The sequence below is a fragment of the Heterocephalus glaber genome, unplaced genomic scaffold (genome assembly GCF_053883595.1).
Source record: "Heterocephalus glaber isolate CG9 unplaced genomic scaffold, H.glaber_assembly_v1.0 deba00001454, whole genome shotgun sequence".
Taxonomy (NCBI): Eukaryota; Metazoa; Chordata; class Mammalia; order Rodentia; family Bathyergidae; genus Heterocephalus; species Heterocephalus glaber.
The window spans coordinates 12,062,311-12,078,794 of record NW_028258303.1 but is presented as its reverse complement, the minus strand read 5'-3'; the positions used below and the strand labels follow the sequence as shown (position 1 = coordinate 12,078,794).

At 39.3% G+C, this 16,484-nt stretch overlaps 1 protein-coding gene across 1 annotated transcript in view; it reads left to right on the top strand.

Moving 5' to 3' along the window:
- Positions 1 to 16,484, top strand: part of Sdad1 (SDA1 domain containing 1) — a 32,924-nt gene that overhangs the window by 13,146 nt on the left and 3,294 nt on the right. The window contains exons 5-21 of the mRNA XM_004848047.3: positions 1,371 to 1,442; positions 1,627 to 1,727; positions 2,753 to 2,810; positions 3,467 to 3,541; positions 5,209 to 5,310; positions 6,105 to 6,174; positions 7,007 to 7,110; positions 8,616 to 8,673; positions 9,749 to 9,807; positions 10,359 to 10,435; positions 11,402 to 11,499; positions 11,606 to 11,682; positions 12,409 to 12,535; positions 13,324 to 13,418; positions 13,556 to 13,746; positions 13,852 to 13,936; positions 15,188 to 15,349. Coding sequence (XP_004848104.1) covers positions 1,371 to 1,442; positions 1,627 to 1,727; positions 2,753 to 2,810; positions 3,467 to 3,541; positions 5,209 to 5,310; positions 6,105 to 6,174; positions 7,007 to 7,110; positions 8,616 to 8,673; positions 9,749 to 9,807; positions 10,359 to 10,435; positions 11,402 to 11,499; positions 11,606 to 11,682; positions 12,409 to 12,535; positions 13,324 to 13,418; positions 13,556 to 13,746; positions 13,852 to 13,936; positions 15,188 to 15,349 — 1,611 coding nt within the window. The remainder of the gene's footprint in view (positions 1 to 1,370; positions 1,443 to 1,626; positions 1,728 to 2,752; positions 2,811 to 3,466; positions 3,542 to 5,208; positions 5,311 to 6,104; positions 6,175 to 7,006; positions 7,111 to 8,615; positions 8,674 to 9,748; positions 9,808 to 10,358; positions 10,436 to 11,401; positions 11,500 to 11,605; positions 11,683 to 12,408; positions 12,536 to 13,323; positions 13,419 to 13,555; positions 13,747 to 13,851; positions 13,937 to 15,187; positions 15,350 to 16,484) is intronic.

The window sequence follows — 16,484 nt, the reverse complement described above, 5'->3', positions numbered from 1 at the left end:
GCTGGGATTACGGGTATATGCTACCATATCTAGTTTACTTTTTAAATAAAATAATAATTTACTTTGTTATACTTCATGTCAGTTTACCCACCTAAGTGGTTTTTAAAATAGTCACAGTGTTATGAAAACATCACCACAAGAAATTTTAGAACATTTTTTATCACCCTCACAACATACCTTATCCCAAATAGCAGTCAGTCTCCCTATCTTTTCTAGCTTTAAGCAATCACCTTTGTAGATTTGCTTATTCTGGATATTTCACATAAGTGGAGTTAAACAATATGTGATCTTTTGTAACTATGTATCTTCTTTTACTTAGCATAATGTTTTCAAGGTTCATCCTGGCTACTTCATTCCTTTTTGTTACTACATAATATTTCATTATGTAGATGTACCATCTTGTGTTTATCCATTCATCAATTAGTGGACTTTTGGGTTGTTTTATTTTTTTAGCTATTAAGAATAATGCTGTTATAAATATTTGTGTGAAGACTGATGTGAAAATAGATTTTCATTTTTGGGGGTATACACCTAGGAATGAAATTGTTGGATTATATATGATGTGATCAAAAAATATGATGAATGTTGTTAACATTTTTAAAAATTTTGTTTCTGGCCAGGGATTTAGCTCAGTGGTTCTGCTGCCTGCCTTGCAAGTGAGTGCAAGGTTCCGAGTTCGATCCCTGGTACCAAAAAAAAAAATTTTGTTTCAGTAAAAGCCATGTTGCCAATCATTCCCCCCAAAATACTCCCCCTTGCTTTAAACACATATCCTGTCATTCTTTCCATTTTCTGAAGCAGTTCTGGAAATCTTTTTTCATGAGTGTCTTTAGTTGCACTGTTGTGGTTACCTTGAAGTCCTGAATTGATTCAAAACACTTACCTTTCATTTTGACTTTATAAAAGAGCCAGAATTTGCACAGTCCCAGTTCTGGTGAATAAGGTGGATGAGGACACAGCGTAATGCTTTAACAAGCCTGCCTTTCTTTTGGATGGCACTCAGCAGCACCATTTACTGTATTTTTTATTACACCCCCTAAAGACACAAAAGAGGACTTCTGGAATGGCTTCAGAAAGTGGCAAGAACAAGGGGCTAAGTGTGTTCAAATGGAGAGGGAGGATTTTGAGGGGGATTAACCTCAGTATGCCTTTTAAAAAAAAATTAAACATTCATAGTATATAGTATTTTGATCACCCTTTTGAAGGCAACTTTACTTTGCTTTTTATTTCCTCTGTTTCTTACTTCCTTTGTGATAGAGTGAAAAATAGGTAAAAATTAAGTCATTCTGTATATTTATACTTTCCTCCAAACTTAGCAAAGTTAAAAATGTTAGGTTTAATGCATATATGTTTTTGTTTCTTTTTCTCAGACTCTATACACACATATTGTGACTGATATTAAGAATATAAATGCAAAACACAAGAACAATAAAGTGAACATAGTAAGTACCCTTTTGTCTTTTTTATTTGTTTTGTTTTGAGACAGTCTTGATATGTAGCCCAGGATGGCCTCAGCCTCCAAGTGCTGGGATTACAGGCATGTGGCACCATGCTCAGCATCCTTCTGTCTTTATTATTGGCTATGTGGCACCAGTGGTGTATTAAGGTTTCTGTCTTGTTCTTCAGGTACTACAGAATTTCATGTACACCATGCTGAGAGACAGCAGTGCAACTGCAGCTAAGATGTCTTTGGACGTGATGATTGAGCTGTACAGGAGGAACATCTGGTAATAGAGTCATGAATCTTTTCTCTTCAGAAGTAGACTATTGTTACCATTTGTAATTAATACAGAGCACAAACACACAAGTATATAGTTGTTTAATTTTGCACCCTTTAATAGACCCATCATATATTAAGTTCAAAGTAAAAATACAGAGGCAATCCAGATGACTGATGACATTGGCTACCATCTATTGAGCAGCTACTAGGGTTAGGCACTTCACATTACCTCATCCATCCTTCAGAACATGCAGCTTGTCTGAAATTATCCGCATTTTAGAGGCGATGAGACAGGAGTTAGTAGAATAAGAGTTTAGCTATTAAGAGGCAGAGCTGAAATTCAGACCTAGATCTGACTCAGAAATCTGCACTGCTAATTCTGCTATTCTGGTTTCAAATCAATTCAATTAATGAAGTATTTATAAAATATATGTTTCATGAACTTTGTTTTTATGATACAGTGTCCCAACTCACATCTTTTTTGCTTTTCTTACTGATTTTGTACTTGGAGAAATTAGAAAAGTTTTCTATTAATTATATATAATCCCACCCCCAGACGTAGTAACTGTTAATAATTTATAGTAGTCCTTCCTTTATTTAATGTGCATTTTTAACTGTGGTTGGAATTTTGTTATCATATGGTCTTTTCCTTAATTGATTTTGCCTTCACCTACCTTGAGTGAGTTCTTGTGTCACTAAACATTCTTCAAATACTTCATCTTAATGTCTACAAATTTTCTGTCATAAGAATGGGTTAAAATTTAATTACATTTTCGTCTGGGGATTTAGCTCAGTGGTTCCGGTGCCTGCCTCCCAAGCACAAGGTCCTGAGTTCAATCCCCAGTACCAAAAAAAAAAGAAAGAAAAAAATTTAATTACATTTTCTACCTGTGGTTGACTAATTTAGCACCCTCCGTTGACTTTTAAAATGTTAGAATATTAGTGTTCATTATATTGTTTATTTTGTGCCATTGTCTGTGCTATGAAATACAGTAGTGTGCAGACTTACCCCAAAACACTGGTCTCTTCCAGGAATGATGCCAAAACCGTCAATGTTATCACGACTGCATGCTTCTCCAAGGTCACCAAGGTGAGCCCTGTCCTCAGGTACTAGGCAAATGGTGGGGCTTGAAAGTGAGGTATGGTCAAGCAGTTCGTGTTCAGTGCTGCTTTGTTGTACTGAGAGCGCTTCCCTGGGTTCTCTGTGCTTGAGAAGAGACTAACAGAATTATCATGACATTTTTCAAACACTAGAATAAATGATAGCCATTTATTTATGTTGTTTTCTTGACTTTATTTCTATTGGGCTGGGGCATGGCTGGAAGAAATTTAAGGACTGTGTTTGACTTTCTGTTAGGAGGGCTGTGATGCCACTTTTCTTGTGGGAATACAGGAATTCTTGACAGTCCACCTGAAGAATAATTGTATATACCATGGTGGTTCTTTTGCTTTGTTTTGTTTTGTTGTTTTTTCTTGGGAGAAGGGGGTTGGTGTTGCTGGTGATTGCACCCAGGGTCTTTTGCATGCTAAGCATGTACTCTGCCGCTGAGCTGTACTTCCTGCCCTAAAGATCTTTAAATTACATATTTATGGGACAAATGGCATTTAAAAAACATTTAATTCAGAAAAAGACACAAAAATCCTACCACCTTTGACTTTTTTTTCATGTGTAAAGTGTAAATAGAAGTATTTGTTCTTTGTCATGCGTTGGGTTAGGTACCTGAGTGCTTTCTCCTTGTCCTTTAGATATTGGTTGCTGCTCTGACATTTTTCCTTGGGAAAGATGAAGATGAGAAAAAGGACAGTGACTCTGAGTCTGAGGTTAGTTTAATCACAGATGCTTCTGAGTTTTATAGTTCTCAGATTTCCTTATTACTCTGAGTGAAAGTTGTAAAATCTGTGTGTACTCAAGTTAGAAAGTTATGCGTTACCTTTGTCCTTTATTGAGTACTACCCTGTTGAGATTTTATTGCATTTAGAATCTGTTACTTGTGTTCAGAAAGATTGGATAGATAATAAAACAGATTTGTTCAGTATATTTTTAGTTCTACAGCTACATCTATATCTTGCTACAGTGAGTTCTGTTTGTAAGTCAGATTTGTTCATAAGTCTGACAAAGTGAGTCTTAAACACCTTTGACACAAATATGCAGTGTATATTGCTTTGTGTTTCCTAGCAGTCCCTTCCACATCACCACTGCTTTTCCTCTTGCTTCTAGACATCCTAGGCTCTGGCTGAGCACTGTACTGCTGTGCACTATCTCACTGTACAGTAAGCTCACAGGAGCACAGCTGTGATCATGTCTGGCAGACACCTGACTTACTTCTACAATATGTTCACATCTGTGAATGTCCCTAATTTGAGGTCTGTTCATATCTGTGAAAGTTCACAACTTGTATGTTTGTAAGTCGAGAACTTACTGTGTATAAAATGAGAATAAAAATTACTGGCAACGTGTTCTTGAGGTAGTATCAACATCATTGAAGTTTACAGTGAGGAAAAGGAAGGGAGTAACATCATGGCATCTTTGAAAGAAAAAAAGTCAGTATTTATGATGTCATGAGCTTTTCTTAGAGGCATTGAAAAGAAATCCTAAAAATCTCCCTCATTTTAGCATTTTGGTAACTAGATCTGCAATATGTAATAAACATCTTTTAAATAATGTGTGACCAATACATTTTCATTGTAAAGATTTCAGATACCATAGATAGAATAGATGTTTCTTGACCTGGTGTTATTTCTACTTTCTAATTCCTTTCTCCCAGGTTGCCATTTTATTTCTTATGCATTTATACATGGATGTGTGTATATAAAGTCTTAGTGTATACTAGGTTTTAAAACCTAAATGAAAAATAAGTATTTTCTACAACTTGCTTTTTTTGTGTCAATATATGTGGATCTGCCAGTGTATTTGGATCTTAAAGAATAACTTCCATATGTTTTAGAGTATATGAACATTTTAGTTTAAGTGTTTAAGCATTCCCCTAGTGAAAATAGTTGTTTTCATTTTCTTTTAATAAAAACAAAGTTGACCTGTCTGTATATCATACTGAAGGAAAAAAAGCAAAAGCAGATATAAACACTGAGATCAATGATGCAATGAAAAAAATTTTTATGTTCCTGTTTTTGCAGACATATGTGCATATTTTTTACTTTATTTTAATTTTTTTTAACTGTACCAGAGATTAAACCTAGAGCTTATTAGGCAAGATCTCTACCACTGAGCTACGGTCTTCAGCTCTTTTTCTTTTTTCTTTTGAGATAGGGTTGCTGAGTTCATCAGACTGGCCTTGAACTTGGGAATCCTTCTACATTAGCCTGCCAAGTAACTAGAATTATAGGAATGTACCACTGGGTAAAAGTTGTAGAATTTACTTTTAGTAGGTGTGTGCAAAGAGTACAGAGCCAGAAAGTGAATGAAAGGATTACACATTGCTTCTATGGAGATTTTTCTTATTTATAGTTTTACAGAGTAGTTTCTTCTTCAGGATGAAGGACCCACAGCAAGAGACCTATTAGTGCAATATGCCACAGGGAAGAAGAGCTCCAAAAATAAGAAGAAGTTGGAAAAGGCAATGAAAGTGCTCAAGGTGAGATTTCTACTTGAGAAATAAGGTAGGAGTCATCAGAATGCAGACTGTATAGTTTTTTTTCCAGAGCTTTTAAGACTCTGAAATCAAGAAATAGCAGTTTTTTAAAACTTAGTATAAAGGATTGACCCCAAGGCTTTCACACAGAGCTACATCCCCAGCTCTTTATTTTTTATTTGAGTAAGGGTCTTGCCAAGTCTTGTTAAGTTGCCCAGGCTTGGCTGAAATTTGTGATCCTCGTGCCTCAGCCTCCCAGAGTGCTGGTGTTATAGGTGTGTACTGTCACACCCAACTATGTGGTGTATTTTTAAGACTAATATTTTAGATTAAATTCATTTTTACTTGTTCTGATCAAAGTGAATTGTGTTAGAGTATCTTTGCTAGACATGTCTTCTCAGAAGTACAGAAATAAAGTACATTTAATATTTTTTTAATGATTATTCGGAAAATCATGACTTTGGTCCCTGTGTATTTTTTAATGTTTATATTTCCAAAATCCTTTAAATCTCACAAGTGCTAATGGCTAGAGCATTCTTAAGATTTACTCTTTTTTTTTTTTCCCCCGGTACTGGGAGTTGAACTCAGGACCTTGCCCTTGCAAAGCAGGCACAGCACCACTGAGCTAAATCCCTGGCCCTTAAGATTTCATCTTAAAAGGCAAAAACCATCTTTGGTTCTCAATTGAAGTTCGTAGATCAAGGATGTTTTTCTTTTTAAGTAGCTTAGTGGGGTTGATAATAGCCTTTAGCCCAGTAACATGTTACTGGAAAGTGTTTTCTGTTCCTCTCGTTCAGAAACAAAAGAAGAAGAAAAAGCCAGAGGTGTTTAACTTTTCAGCTATTCACTTGATCCACGATCCCCAAGGTACATCGTGACTTCCCAGGTTCCTTGTTGGCTTTATGGCTGCCTATTTTGTTTCCTGTGTTGAGGAATACAAGACAGTTGTCATTTGATAGACAATAAACGCTTAGCTCTTCCTACTTGGTTGTAACACAGAAGATTATATTGACAAGCAGTGATTCCTAATCTGTAGCAAAAGAATAAAAATGTGGCTGAACAGGTCCCTCTGAGATGATGGCTTAATAGCACAAAAGTGTAGGACATTGTACTTAACGAAATGAAAATTGGTAGTCTGTTATTGGTCTTTTTTTAAAAAACGAAAAATTGATCAGTGAAACCAAAAATGGGAAACCCTGTTCTAAAACATGAGTTCTCAAGCTTGGCCACACATTAGAATTACCTGGAGAATTTATAAAGCTGTACTGATGCTGGGGTCCTTTAACCTCAGAGATTGTGAATTAGATGATGGATTTGGCTGGAGGTTGGGATTCTGAACATTCTCCGTACTGTAATGTACAGCAACATTTCTATAGATTATTGTTTCTCAAACTTGAGGGTGCATACAAACGTCACCTTTCTAAGAGGTCCCAGGTGGACTGGATGCCAATGGTTTGTGAACCACACTTTGAGAAGCAAGGCTCTAGAGAATTATTAAGTGGAGAGTCTATCATACAGTCACTCTAGATGTGATGGTACATCTTGAGGACCCTTAGATGAGCATTGGGCACCATTGAAGATGTGCTCACCTGAGTTTGATCTTTTCACTAATCTAAGTACTCCCGTTCCCTAGCCATGTTAGATAATGTTGTATGGACCATGGACCCACAGTGAACTTCTGTGATCTTCCCATTTCCAGATTTTGCAGAAAAACTACTAAAGCAGCTAGAAAACTCAAAGGAGAGGTTTGAAGTGAAGATGATGCTTATGAACCTTATCTCCAGATTGGTGGGAATCCATGAGGTTTGAACTGTATTATATTCTTTTGGTGAATGTTAGAAGTAGAAATATTCTTGGTAAAAGGAAAGCCACTGCTAAAAGCAGCATCTTACTTTTGACTCCTAGGCCCTTCACACTCATACAGTTAACACCAGTCTTTGAGTCTGCAAAAGCTGAGTTTTTATCACTTCATTTTCTTTCCAGTGAGTGTAGATTTTAGTTCATATGTACACTCAGTTTATGGACAACTCTTTTGTGTTTTCTTTTTGTACTTTTATTCATATCACAGATATATTTTCCTGCGCCTACATAACCCACATATTTTTACTGTTTCTTACTACATTTCACAGTTTAACCCTATGTGGCTTTCCCAATTTCCAGATCCCTCTGGTAGGACATTGTCACATTTGTAAAGGTCCAATCCCTAGTCATTTTTTATTAAAATAGATTGTAAAAGCTCCTTGGTGGTGTATATGTACACATGGTGTATCCATGTGGGGGCTTCACACCTATTCTTCAGGCTACCTGCCATCTGTAGAAAAAGAAAGGTGTGCACAGATTTAGGCCATAGTATAAGAAATGGCTGTTGAGGTTGTTCCCGGTCTGATCTCATGATTGGTGTTGCACTGTTGAACATGTTGCTTTCCTTAAAATTTTTTAAATAGAAAAATGAAATGGCCATTGGGATTATAACTCAGTGATAGATTGCCTGGTTAGCGGGCACAAGGCCCTAGGTTCCATCTCCAGTAATCCTGTCCTCCCCACCACCTCAAAATTAGGAAAAGTAGAAGAGCTTGTTTATTGGAAATCAAACAGTATAGCTATATGTCAGGTTAAAAATGAAAGCACACAAGTGAAAGTGCTCATTCCCTTTCCCTAAAAAAACTCTATTCTGGCGAGTACATTGCTTTCTCTGGGCTATTGTTCCAGAGTTGGATCAGCCCCAATTCCTGTCATATTTGTACAGTAATTTCATGTCAGACCTGAATTTCAGCTTGATAGCAAAGCAAAGTGATTTGTGCTTTAAGCATGGCTATCTAAGTACTCTCTGAAATACTGAGTGTAGAGTGATTCCTCCAATATAATTAGACTGGTAGACAATTAAGCATCAGTACTGTGGGTCTTTTGCTGATCAAATTACATTAGTGCTTTTCAGCTTTGAGTTTCTATTTTGTCCTTTGCTTTGGGGCTGTAATATCTGTGCTGTCCCTTTTAGTGAAACACTGAAATGTCAGTTCTGTAGCCACACCAATTTTAAAAGTAGAAGAATGTCACATTTTGGTTGCCTCTATTTCCCTGGCTTATTTGGTGTACACTTCCTCCTTTGCATTGTGAAGATAACATTTCTCTCTTCATTGGTTGCTAGAACATATTGAATCACCCTGGGATGTGATTGCTTGTTGAGACAAAACAAAAGTAAAAAATTAATCTCAAATGAGTTAACTTTGGTGATATAGTTGCATTAAGGGAAAATGAAATTGTGTTTCAGTTACATAAATACTAAAGTCGGTGCATTCTTCTCTTCACAGCTTTTTCTCTTCAATTTCTACCCCTTTCTCCAAAGGTTTCTACAGCCCCACCAGAGAGGTAACCTGCTCACTCACTGTGTCCCCTTAGTGGTCTTAGCATTAGAATAACTATTTAAAGTCTTTTGTTCTGGAATCATTAAAGACAGAGTCAGGAGTAAAGTACTATATGTTTTATAGCAGAGAAGGGAAAAGGAGCTTTTATATTTTCTTTCTTGAGACTGTGATGGGTTTGCTGTTCTGTTCATCAACTATAATAAACAAATATTTTAGTAAACACAAGATAAAAGCAAGTCCTTTCATAGTGCAATAAATGCTCATGTTGAGAATTCTAGAAAAGAAGTTTATCTTTTACCAAACTTTGTAATAATAGATAACAGGATTTTCTTACACCTCTTGTTTCCCTTATATGCATTATTAATTAAAAGTAACATAGAAGCAAGAAAGAAGAGATGTTTGTTTTCTTTGAAATTGAGCCAAGGTAGGAAAAAAACTAACATTTATTGAGGATCTAACATGAGCCAAAGCACCGTGCAAAGTACTTTCCATACTTGCTCTCATCTGTCTTCATATCAGTCCTGCAAGGTGTCAGTAGAAGAAAAATGACCGGGTTCAAGTCACTTTTTCCTTTCTCCAAAGGCCTTGTTCTTTGCATTAACTGTGTTAGCCTTCTGAAGAGAGAGTAGGTGTGTATGTGTATGTTTATATGTTTTGAGTCACTCAACAAGTATTTATTTAGTGGTTTCTGTGCTGGCCATTGTGTTAGACACTTAAGAATTCCACACTGACCATAAGGTCCTTACCCTCATGGATACTACATTCTAGAGAAAGCCACGGACAGTGCTGTATATAATGTGTCCAGATAAAAATGTGTTTTGAAGAGAAAGGCAGAGTAAGGACAACAAGAAGTGCGGGGGCAGGTTCTATTTTAAATTGAATGGTCAGGAAAGACTTTTCAAAGGGGCAACCCCTGAGCAGGGTCCTGAAGGAAGCAAAAGGGTGAGCTGTGCTGGTGGCTGGGTGTGGGTGTTCAGGTGGAGTAGGGGCAGTAGCATGGAGGTTGGAACTTGCTTGCCATGTTGCTGTGGTCCTGCGTGGCAGGATACTGTGACCCTTCTCGCCTCTTATGTTTTCAGAAGTAACAAAGATCCTTCTGTTTGCTGCACAAGCCTCTCATCACCTTGTACCTCCAGAGGTGAGCGCTCTCAGCCTGACTTCGGGATCTGGCATGTGCAAGGCCGTGCCACTGTCACGTCTGTCCATTCTTCCCAAAGGGTTGTTTCCCCTCTGCTCTCCTTTTTAAGTGAGCAGAGGAGACACTAGCTCTTGAAGATAATACTAGAAACTTGGTTATACAGCTCCTAGGAAGTGAAGTTTCTTTTGGATAGGTTAATACTGATTTTGTTTCAAATTATATTTTATGACTAGAAGCGGTCAAAAATATTAGTAAGTTTATAGGGATTACTTTTCAAAGCTGGTCATTCCTTTCTTTGATTAAAAAAGCATTGAATTAACCAGTATTAAAAATTTTTTCCTCTCTATTGAAAAGTGATGCTAAAGTTGAGTAAAAGGGCGTGGCGTGTTTTTGTTTTTGTCCTCCTCGGTCTTGGTCTCTTCCAACCCCAGATGGAAGGGGCAGGGAAAGCTCTCTTCCCAAGTCAGTAATCTTGCTGTCCTTGATCCACAGGGATTTTCGTGGGTATAGACATTTCACCCGTGTCATCTCTTCTTTTGTTCTTCACTCAGGTCATTCAATCATTGCTCATGACTGTGGCCAACAATTTTGTGACTGACAAGAACTCGGGGGAAGTCATGACAGTAGGGTACGTAGAACGTGGTTGGAGGCCCTTGATATGTTTTTAGTGTGCCAGGTTTGGTTTGCATTACCAAGTTGTACGATTTCAGCTGGCAGTGTGACTTCTAGAAAAGCAGTTCAGAATACACTTTAGTCTTCTCAAGAGGCTTACTGTTTTTATTTATTGGTCAGCTTTGAGTAAGGATTCAGACAAAAGATAGTTGTGCTTCCTCTAGTCAGCAGTTTGGTTTTTAACTAGTTTTCCTCTTGCAAGTGAATGATTGGCAACCGTTAAATGTTTTTCTTTTGTCTCCTACCCTGAATGTCAGTCTTACCCTGAAATAAATGTATTATTGAGTCACTCTAATTTTAGGGCAACGCAGTACCCTTTCTTAGAAAAACTTTTTTTATTAGTATCTGTTGGCAGTACATAATGATTACATTCATCATGGGGTACATATACATGGCCCTTTTGATTAATTAAGAATCATTTAGGGCCAAGGATATAGCTCAGTGGCATAGCACCTGCCTGGTAAGTGGGAGGTCCTGAGTTCGATCCTGGTACCCAAAAAAAAAGAATCATTTACTGTAAGCACTGGTTTAATGATTGTCTACACCATCCTGATAACTGATATGTTAGACAGTTACTTTTCATCTCCCTTGGAAAATATGGAAAATATTGCTCTGATAGCAGCTCTAGTCTTTCTTATTTCACCTGGTCTCTTCTCTCCTTAGGGTTGGAGAATAAGGCTGCCACGACTTAGTTGTAAGACACTGTTCTTTATTCCACTAGCATAGGAAGGGCAATAACTGTCTGGAATATAAGTCCTATCAGGCTCCCATCCTCATGTTTTCTACCTTGCTGTATGTAGCTTTAGAGACCTAAGCCACATAAAATCCAATTTGTATTTTTTTTTTCATTTCTTAGGGAAATTTTCTTAGGTTAAATCATATAAATCATGGTTTTATGTTTAATTCATTTTTCCTTTTCTAGTATCAATGCTATAAAAGAGATAACAGCTCGATGTCCTCTAGCCATGACTGAGGAACTTCTCCAAGACCTGGCTCAGTATAAGACACACAAAGATAAGAGTAAGTTGTGTGTTGTTCTCCATAGGCAAAAGAGTACAGTGTGATTCATTTTTACTTCACTGTACTCTTTGGTCTAGCATTTCTAATTAAAGGTTTTATTTTGTAGATGTCATGATGTCTGCTAGAACTTTGATCCAGCTCTTCCAGACACTGAATCCTCAGATGTTACAGAAGAAGTTCCGGGTAGGTGAAGCCTGCTGATGTTGAGCTAAAGGTTATGATCTCAGAATGTGAGAGTAACTTCCTACAATTTGAATTTCAGTATTTGTGATGTTTTCCTTGGAAGTACTGATTGTGCTCATGGTTTTATGTTTAGAATACAATTGACTGAATACCATGGCCTTAAATATTTGTAGTTAGAATGTGTTCTTTGACCACAACTGAGTCTTAATTTGTCAAGCCGATGAAACTTGAAAGCTTGGATAGGAGAATCTCAGAGTTCAGTCAGTAGCTGATGCTGGTATTGAATACTCCCGTCCCCAACCAGGTACTACTTCTTCCAAGAAACAAGGGATGTGTGTGTATAACAGAAAGACAGATGGTACTTTGAAGACTTGAAAAATCAGAGCAATTTTCTTTTTCCTTTTTTTGGGTACCGGTGACTGAACTCAGGACCTTGCGTTTGTGAGGCAGGCAGCAGAACCACTGAGCTAAATTCTCGGCCCCTGAGCAGTTTTCTTTACTAACTGCCAATATCTTAATTTGAATTAGAAGAGGGCGAGAAAACAATGGGCAGCATTTTGGCTGGGATATTTACTTTGTCCTGAAACATAAGCAACCTATTTTGTTTCTTGATTACCTCCATTTTTTATGGTAGTCCCTTCTAAATTCGTAATTCTGCCTCATACCTTTCATGACTCATGTTTTGAAGTCTGAGCACTTTACTATAAACAATTTCTTCTCCTTTAGGGCAAACCTACAGAAGCTTCTATAGAAGCAAGAGTACAAGAATATGGTGAATTAGATGCTAAAGATTACATTCCAGGAGCAGAGGTTCTAGAAATTGAGAAAGAAGAGGATGCTGAAAATGATGAAGGTTCGTTTCCCTCCTTCCTCCCTCCTCCTCACTCCCCTCCCACCCCCCCGCCCTGCTTTCCCTCTTTCCCTCCCTCCCTGGTGCTGGGGATGAACCCACGACCCTGTGCATGCCCACATGCTCCATGACCTGTCCACTACTCAGCTGCACCCCAGTCCCTGAAGGTTCATTTTTTTCACCATTGTTCGGGGCAAACTCACATAGCAAGATAGGAGACTAAAGAGCGAGTTGAGGTCCTTGTTGTGAGTGTTTTGTGTATATGCCAGACCAGAGAGCTGGGACACTACAGGTTAGGGGAAGCTGTCTTACTGGGTGTCTACCAGGTTCACCTCTAAAATCTTCTACTTTAGTTCCCTGAATAATGGAAACTAGTGATCCTTGCTGTGTGCCCAGGGTAAATATTCAAGTACAGCTGTGATGGATACAGTTAGTTCTGAGAAAGAAATGGACTCCAAAGTCAGGCATGATTTCAGTGATTTCAGTACAGGCTACATTTTCTGGTTGTGGGACTTTGCTCTGGAATCTGTTCCTATTCTATTGAGCTGTGAGGGTCACAGAAAGTGATTATAAGGTTTGAGCTTATGATAGATGTGTGGTCAATGTTTAATCCCCACTCCTTAAATTAACTAAATTGATGAGGCTTATTTAACAACGAATACTGCTCAATTCCTGGCCAGTGGAGAATCTGTTCAAAGTTTGCTAGCTTTTCCAGTGCTTGATTTCTCTCACCTGGCTGTAAATACTCAACATGGAGTAATGGCTATTTTAGCAAGTTCTTTCTCACACAGGCGAGTGGGAAAGTACCAGTCTCAGTGAAGAAGAGGAGGCCGATGGTGAATGGGTTGATGTGCACCACTCCTCTGATGAAGAACAGCAAGCGATTGTAAGTCTTAAAATTTCCATACATCCCTCTGACCTTTATCAAGACTTGTTTTATGCTGGACCTTGTTGGAGACCAGCATTGGCATGGCCCGGTGCCCCCAGTGTGGGCATCCCTGAGCCTGTGTGTGTGCTCTGCAGTCCCAGAAGCTGAGCAGCATGGCCACAGAGGAGCGAAGGGCCAAGGCCGCAGCCGTCAGCACCAGTCGGGTCTTGACTCAAGAGGACTTCCGGAAAATCCACATGGCTCAAATGAAGAAAGAGCTCGCTGCTGCCCCTGGGAAAGCCCAAAAGAGGAAATATATTGAAATAGACAGTGACGAGGAGCCCAGGTAAGGGAGCATGTGCACCGAGTTGTCAGTTAGCTTGCATAGTAACGAAAGCATCGAGGAAGGAGTTCCACTTTTATTTACCATTTTATTTTTCTCTCATTCCAGGGGTGAATTACTATCTCTTCGAGACATTGAACGCCTTCATAAAAAGCCTAAGTCTGACAAGGAGACACGGCTAGCAACTGCAATGGTAAGTGAGGCAAATAAAATAAAATATAATCCAGAATCTGAATAGCTATAGAATGGCTTTTTTTTTTTTCTTGTGGCACTGAGGATCAAACCTAGGACTTTTGCACCGAGCTGCATCCCCAGCTCTTTGTTAAATTTTTTTTAATTTTGAGACAGGGGCTTCCTAAGTACAAGAGTTGCCCAGGCTGGGATAGAATTTATAATCCTTCTGCCTCAGCCTCCCAGAGTGCTTTGCGTACAGCCATGCACTACCCTGTATTGTTTAGAGTGGCATTTTTATAATGTTTTAAATGAGGATATAATTCATGTGGAATAAAATGCACAGGTATTAACTGTTGAGTTAAATGAATTTTAATATGTAACCACCATGCAAAGCAAAATATAAAGCACAGGAAGGCCATTTCCCCATGGTCATGGTATCAGGAGGCCTAGTACATTTTCAAAACTAATAGGAAAACAATCACATTTACAATGATCACTGAAAAGCTGGAGCCAGTTAGTGTTGGCTACTGGCTCTCACTGGGCCTGTTCACACTGTATCCTGCCTGCTTTTCTAGCCTCATTTTCTCTACCTTGGGTTAGGTGGCGTCCCACACCAGTTCCTCCTCCGAATTCCGTTTATACTAAGCTTATTGAGATGAGTTCAGAAACCCAAGTTCTTCCTCCGCCACACCTTTTGCATACCCTGTATGCCTCCTGCAAAGCTCTCCCCTTCCCCCACCATGAATGCCTTCATCTGCAAAAGAATGCTTTCTTGGCTTCCTTCCAGGGAATGTTCTCTCACTGCACCAGATTGAGTTATAACCTGGCCTTCCACTGATCTAAGCTCCCCTCCCCACCTCTCCCCTTGTTTCCCTCCCCCCCTTCTCCCCTGTCCCCTCTCCCTGCCTGCCTGCTTTCCTTTTCTTTGTCCCCCCACCCCCACCCCATCTCCATCTCTGTCTCTCCATCTCACCTTCTCTTCATCTCTCTTTCTTTCTTCTCACTATGTAGCCCAGGCTGGCCTTGAACTCACAATTCTCCTATCTCAGTATCCCAAGTACTCGTCTCCCGTGGAGCTATCCCTCCTCCGTCAACGATACTTGATGCCATTTCTCCATTGGACGAGTCCTGAGACCAAGGACTGTATTCTGCCCATGCTGTATCATGGCATGTAGTAGAGTGCCTAGCTCAGAGGTTGCATTTATACTGATCAGATAACTTGGAAAGTGTGTAATTTAAAGAAAAAATAGGAATCTTTTTGTGCTGTTAGGCTGGAAAGACAGACCGAAAGGAATTTGTGAGGAAGAAAACCAAAATGAATCCATTTTCCAGTTCTACAAATAAAGAGAAGAAAAAACAGAAGAACTTCATGATGATGCGATACAGCCAGAATGTTCGGTCTAAAACCAAGCGATCCTTCCGAGAAAAGCAGGTGAGTGTGACTTGTGGCCTGGGTGGTAGCAGGAACAGGTCTGTAGTTGCAGAACTGCTTTAGGCTTGATGGGCTGTAGCTTCTGAAGACCATTCACTGGGGGTTCAGGGGAGCAGTACTGGGGAGCACTGAGAGATGGGAAGCCGTGAAGGCAGGTAAATCCCTGACCTGAGTTGGTTAGGACTCAGCTGTGTGACTGGGGGTGGGGGGTCACCTCAGTTTTCCTCTCTGTAAGTAAAGGGAAACCAGGTAGGTCACCCCTGAGGTCCTTTCACGTGCTAAAATTCTCTGTCATTTGATCAGTGAGATTAATTGATACTAACAATTTTCTGCCTGGTACTTTTCTAAAAGTAATCATTTTGTGTGGTATTATCTCAGAAGCAGTTTCCGGAAAGCAGTGTGAAATGAAGTTTAGTTGCTGGCATGATCCTTACCTTGTGTGCCCTTTGCATACAGCTGTGATGTTAACAGACCTTTGGGATTTCATTGTGCCCACTCATGGCCTTTGAATGGTGGCCCTGTGCTATTTGGTTTTGTTTATTTCATTAATTTCTTTCATTGTAGAAAATAAATGGATCTGTTTATCTCCCTCTCCTGGGAGTGCACCAGAGTGTATCCAAATGTCATTGTGAAGGGTCTCCAGGAAATCAGCTACATGCTGACATAGTGCTGCATTCTGAAGCAGTGTCCTTAAACAGCTGGCTGAGGGTGAGCCTACAGGGGGAGGTGACGCCTGCCCAAGGGCAGTGCCATGTCTGTGGGTGCCAATTCAGGGTTCCCTGAGTGGTTTTGTAATCTTCTTATCTGTGTTCAACATATCACATAAATTATAAAGTGATACTACTCTTGTACCGGGGATCGAACTCATGACCTTATGCTTGTGAGGGAGGCATAGTGCCACTGAGCTAAATTCCCAGCCTGCAGTGTCCCATCCCCCCCACCCCCCTACAGGGATCGAACTCAGGACCTTGTTCTTGCGCTGCAGGCGCCACACCACTAAGCTAAATCCTGGCCCTACCACTCTTAAGAAAATCCAAAGTACTCTTTCATTTTGCCATATAGTTGAATTTTAATAATTTAAATCCATGAATCTAGCTTTCTTCAGCCTTTAATGACATTTAAGTAGCTAGGGCCT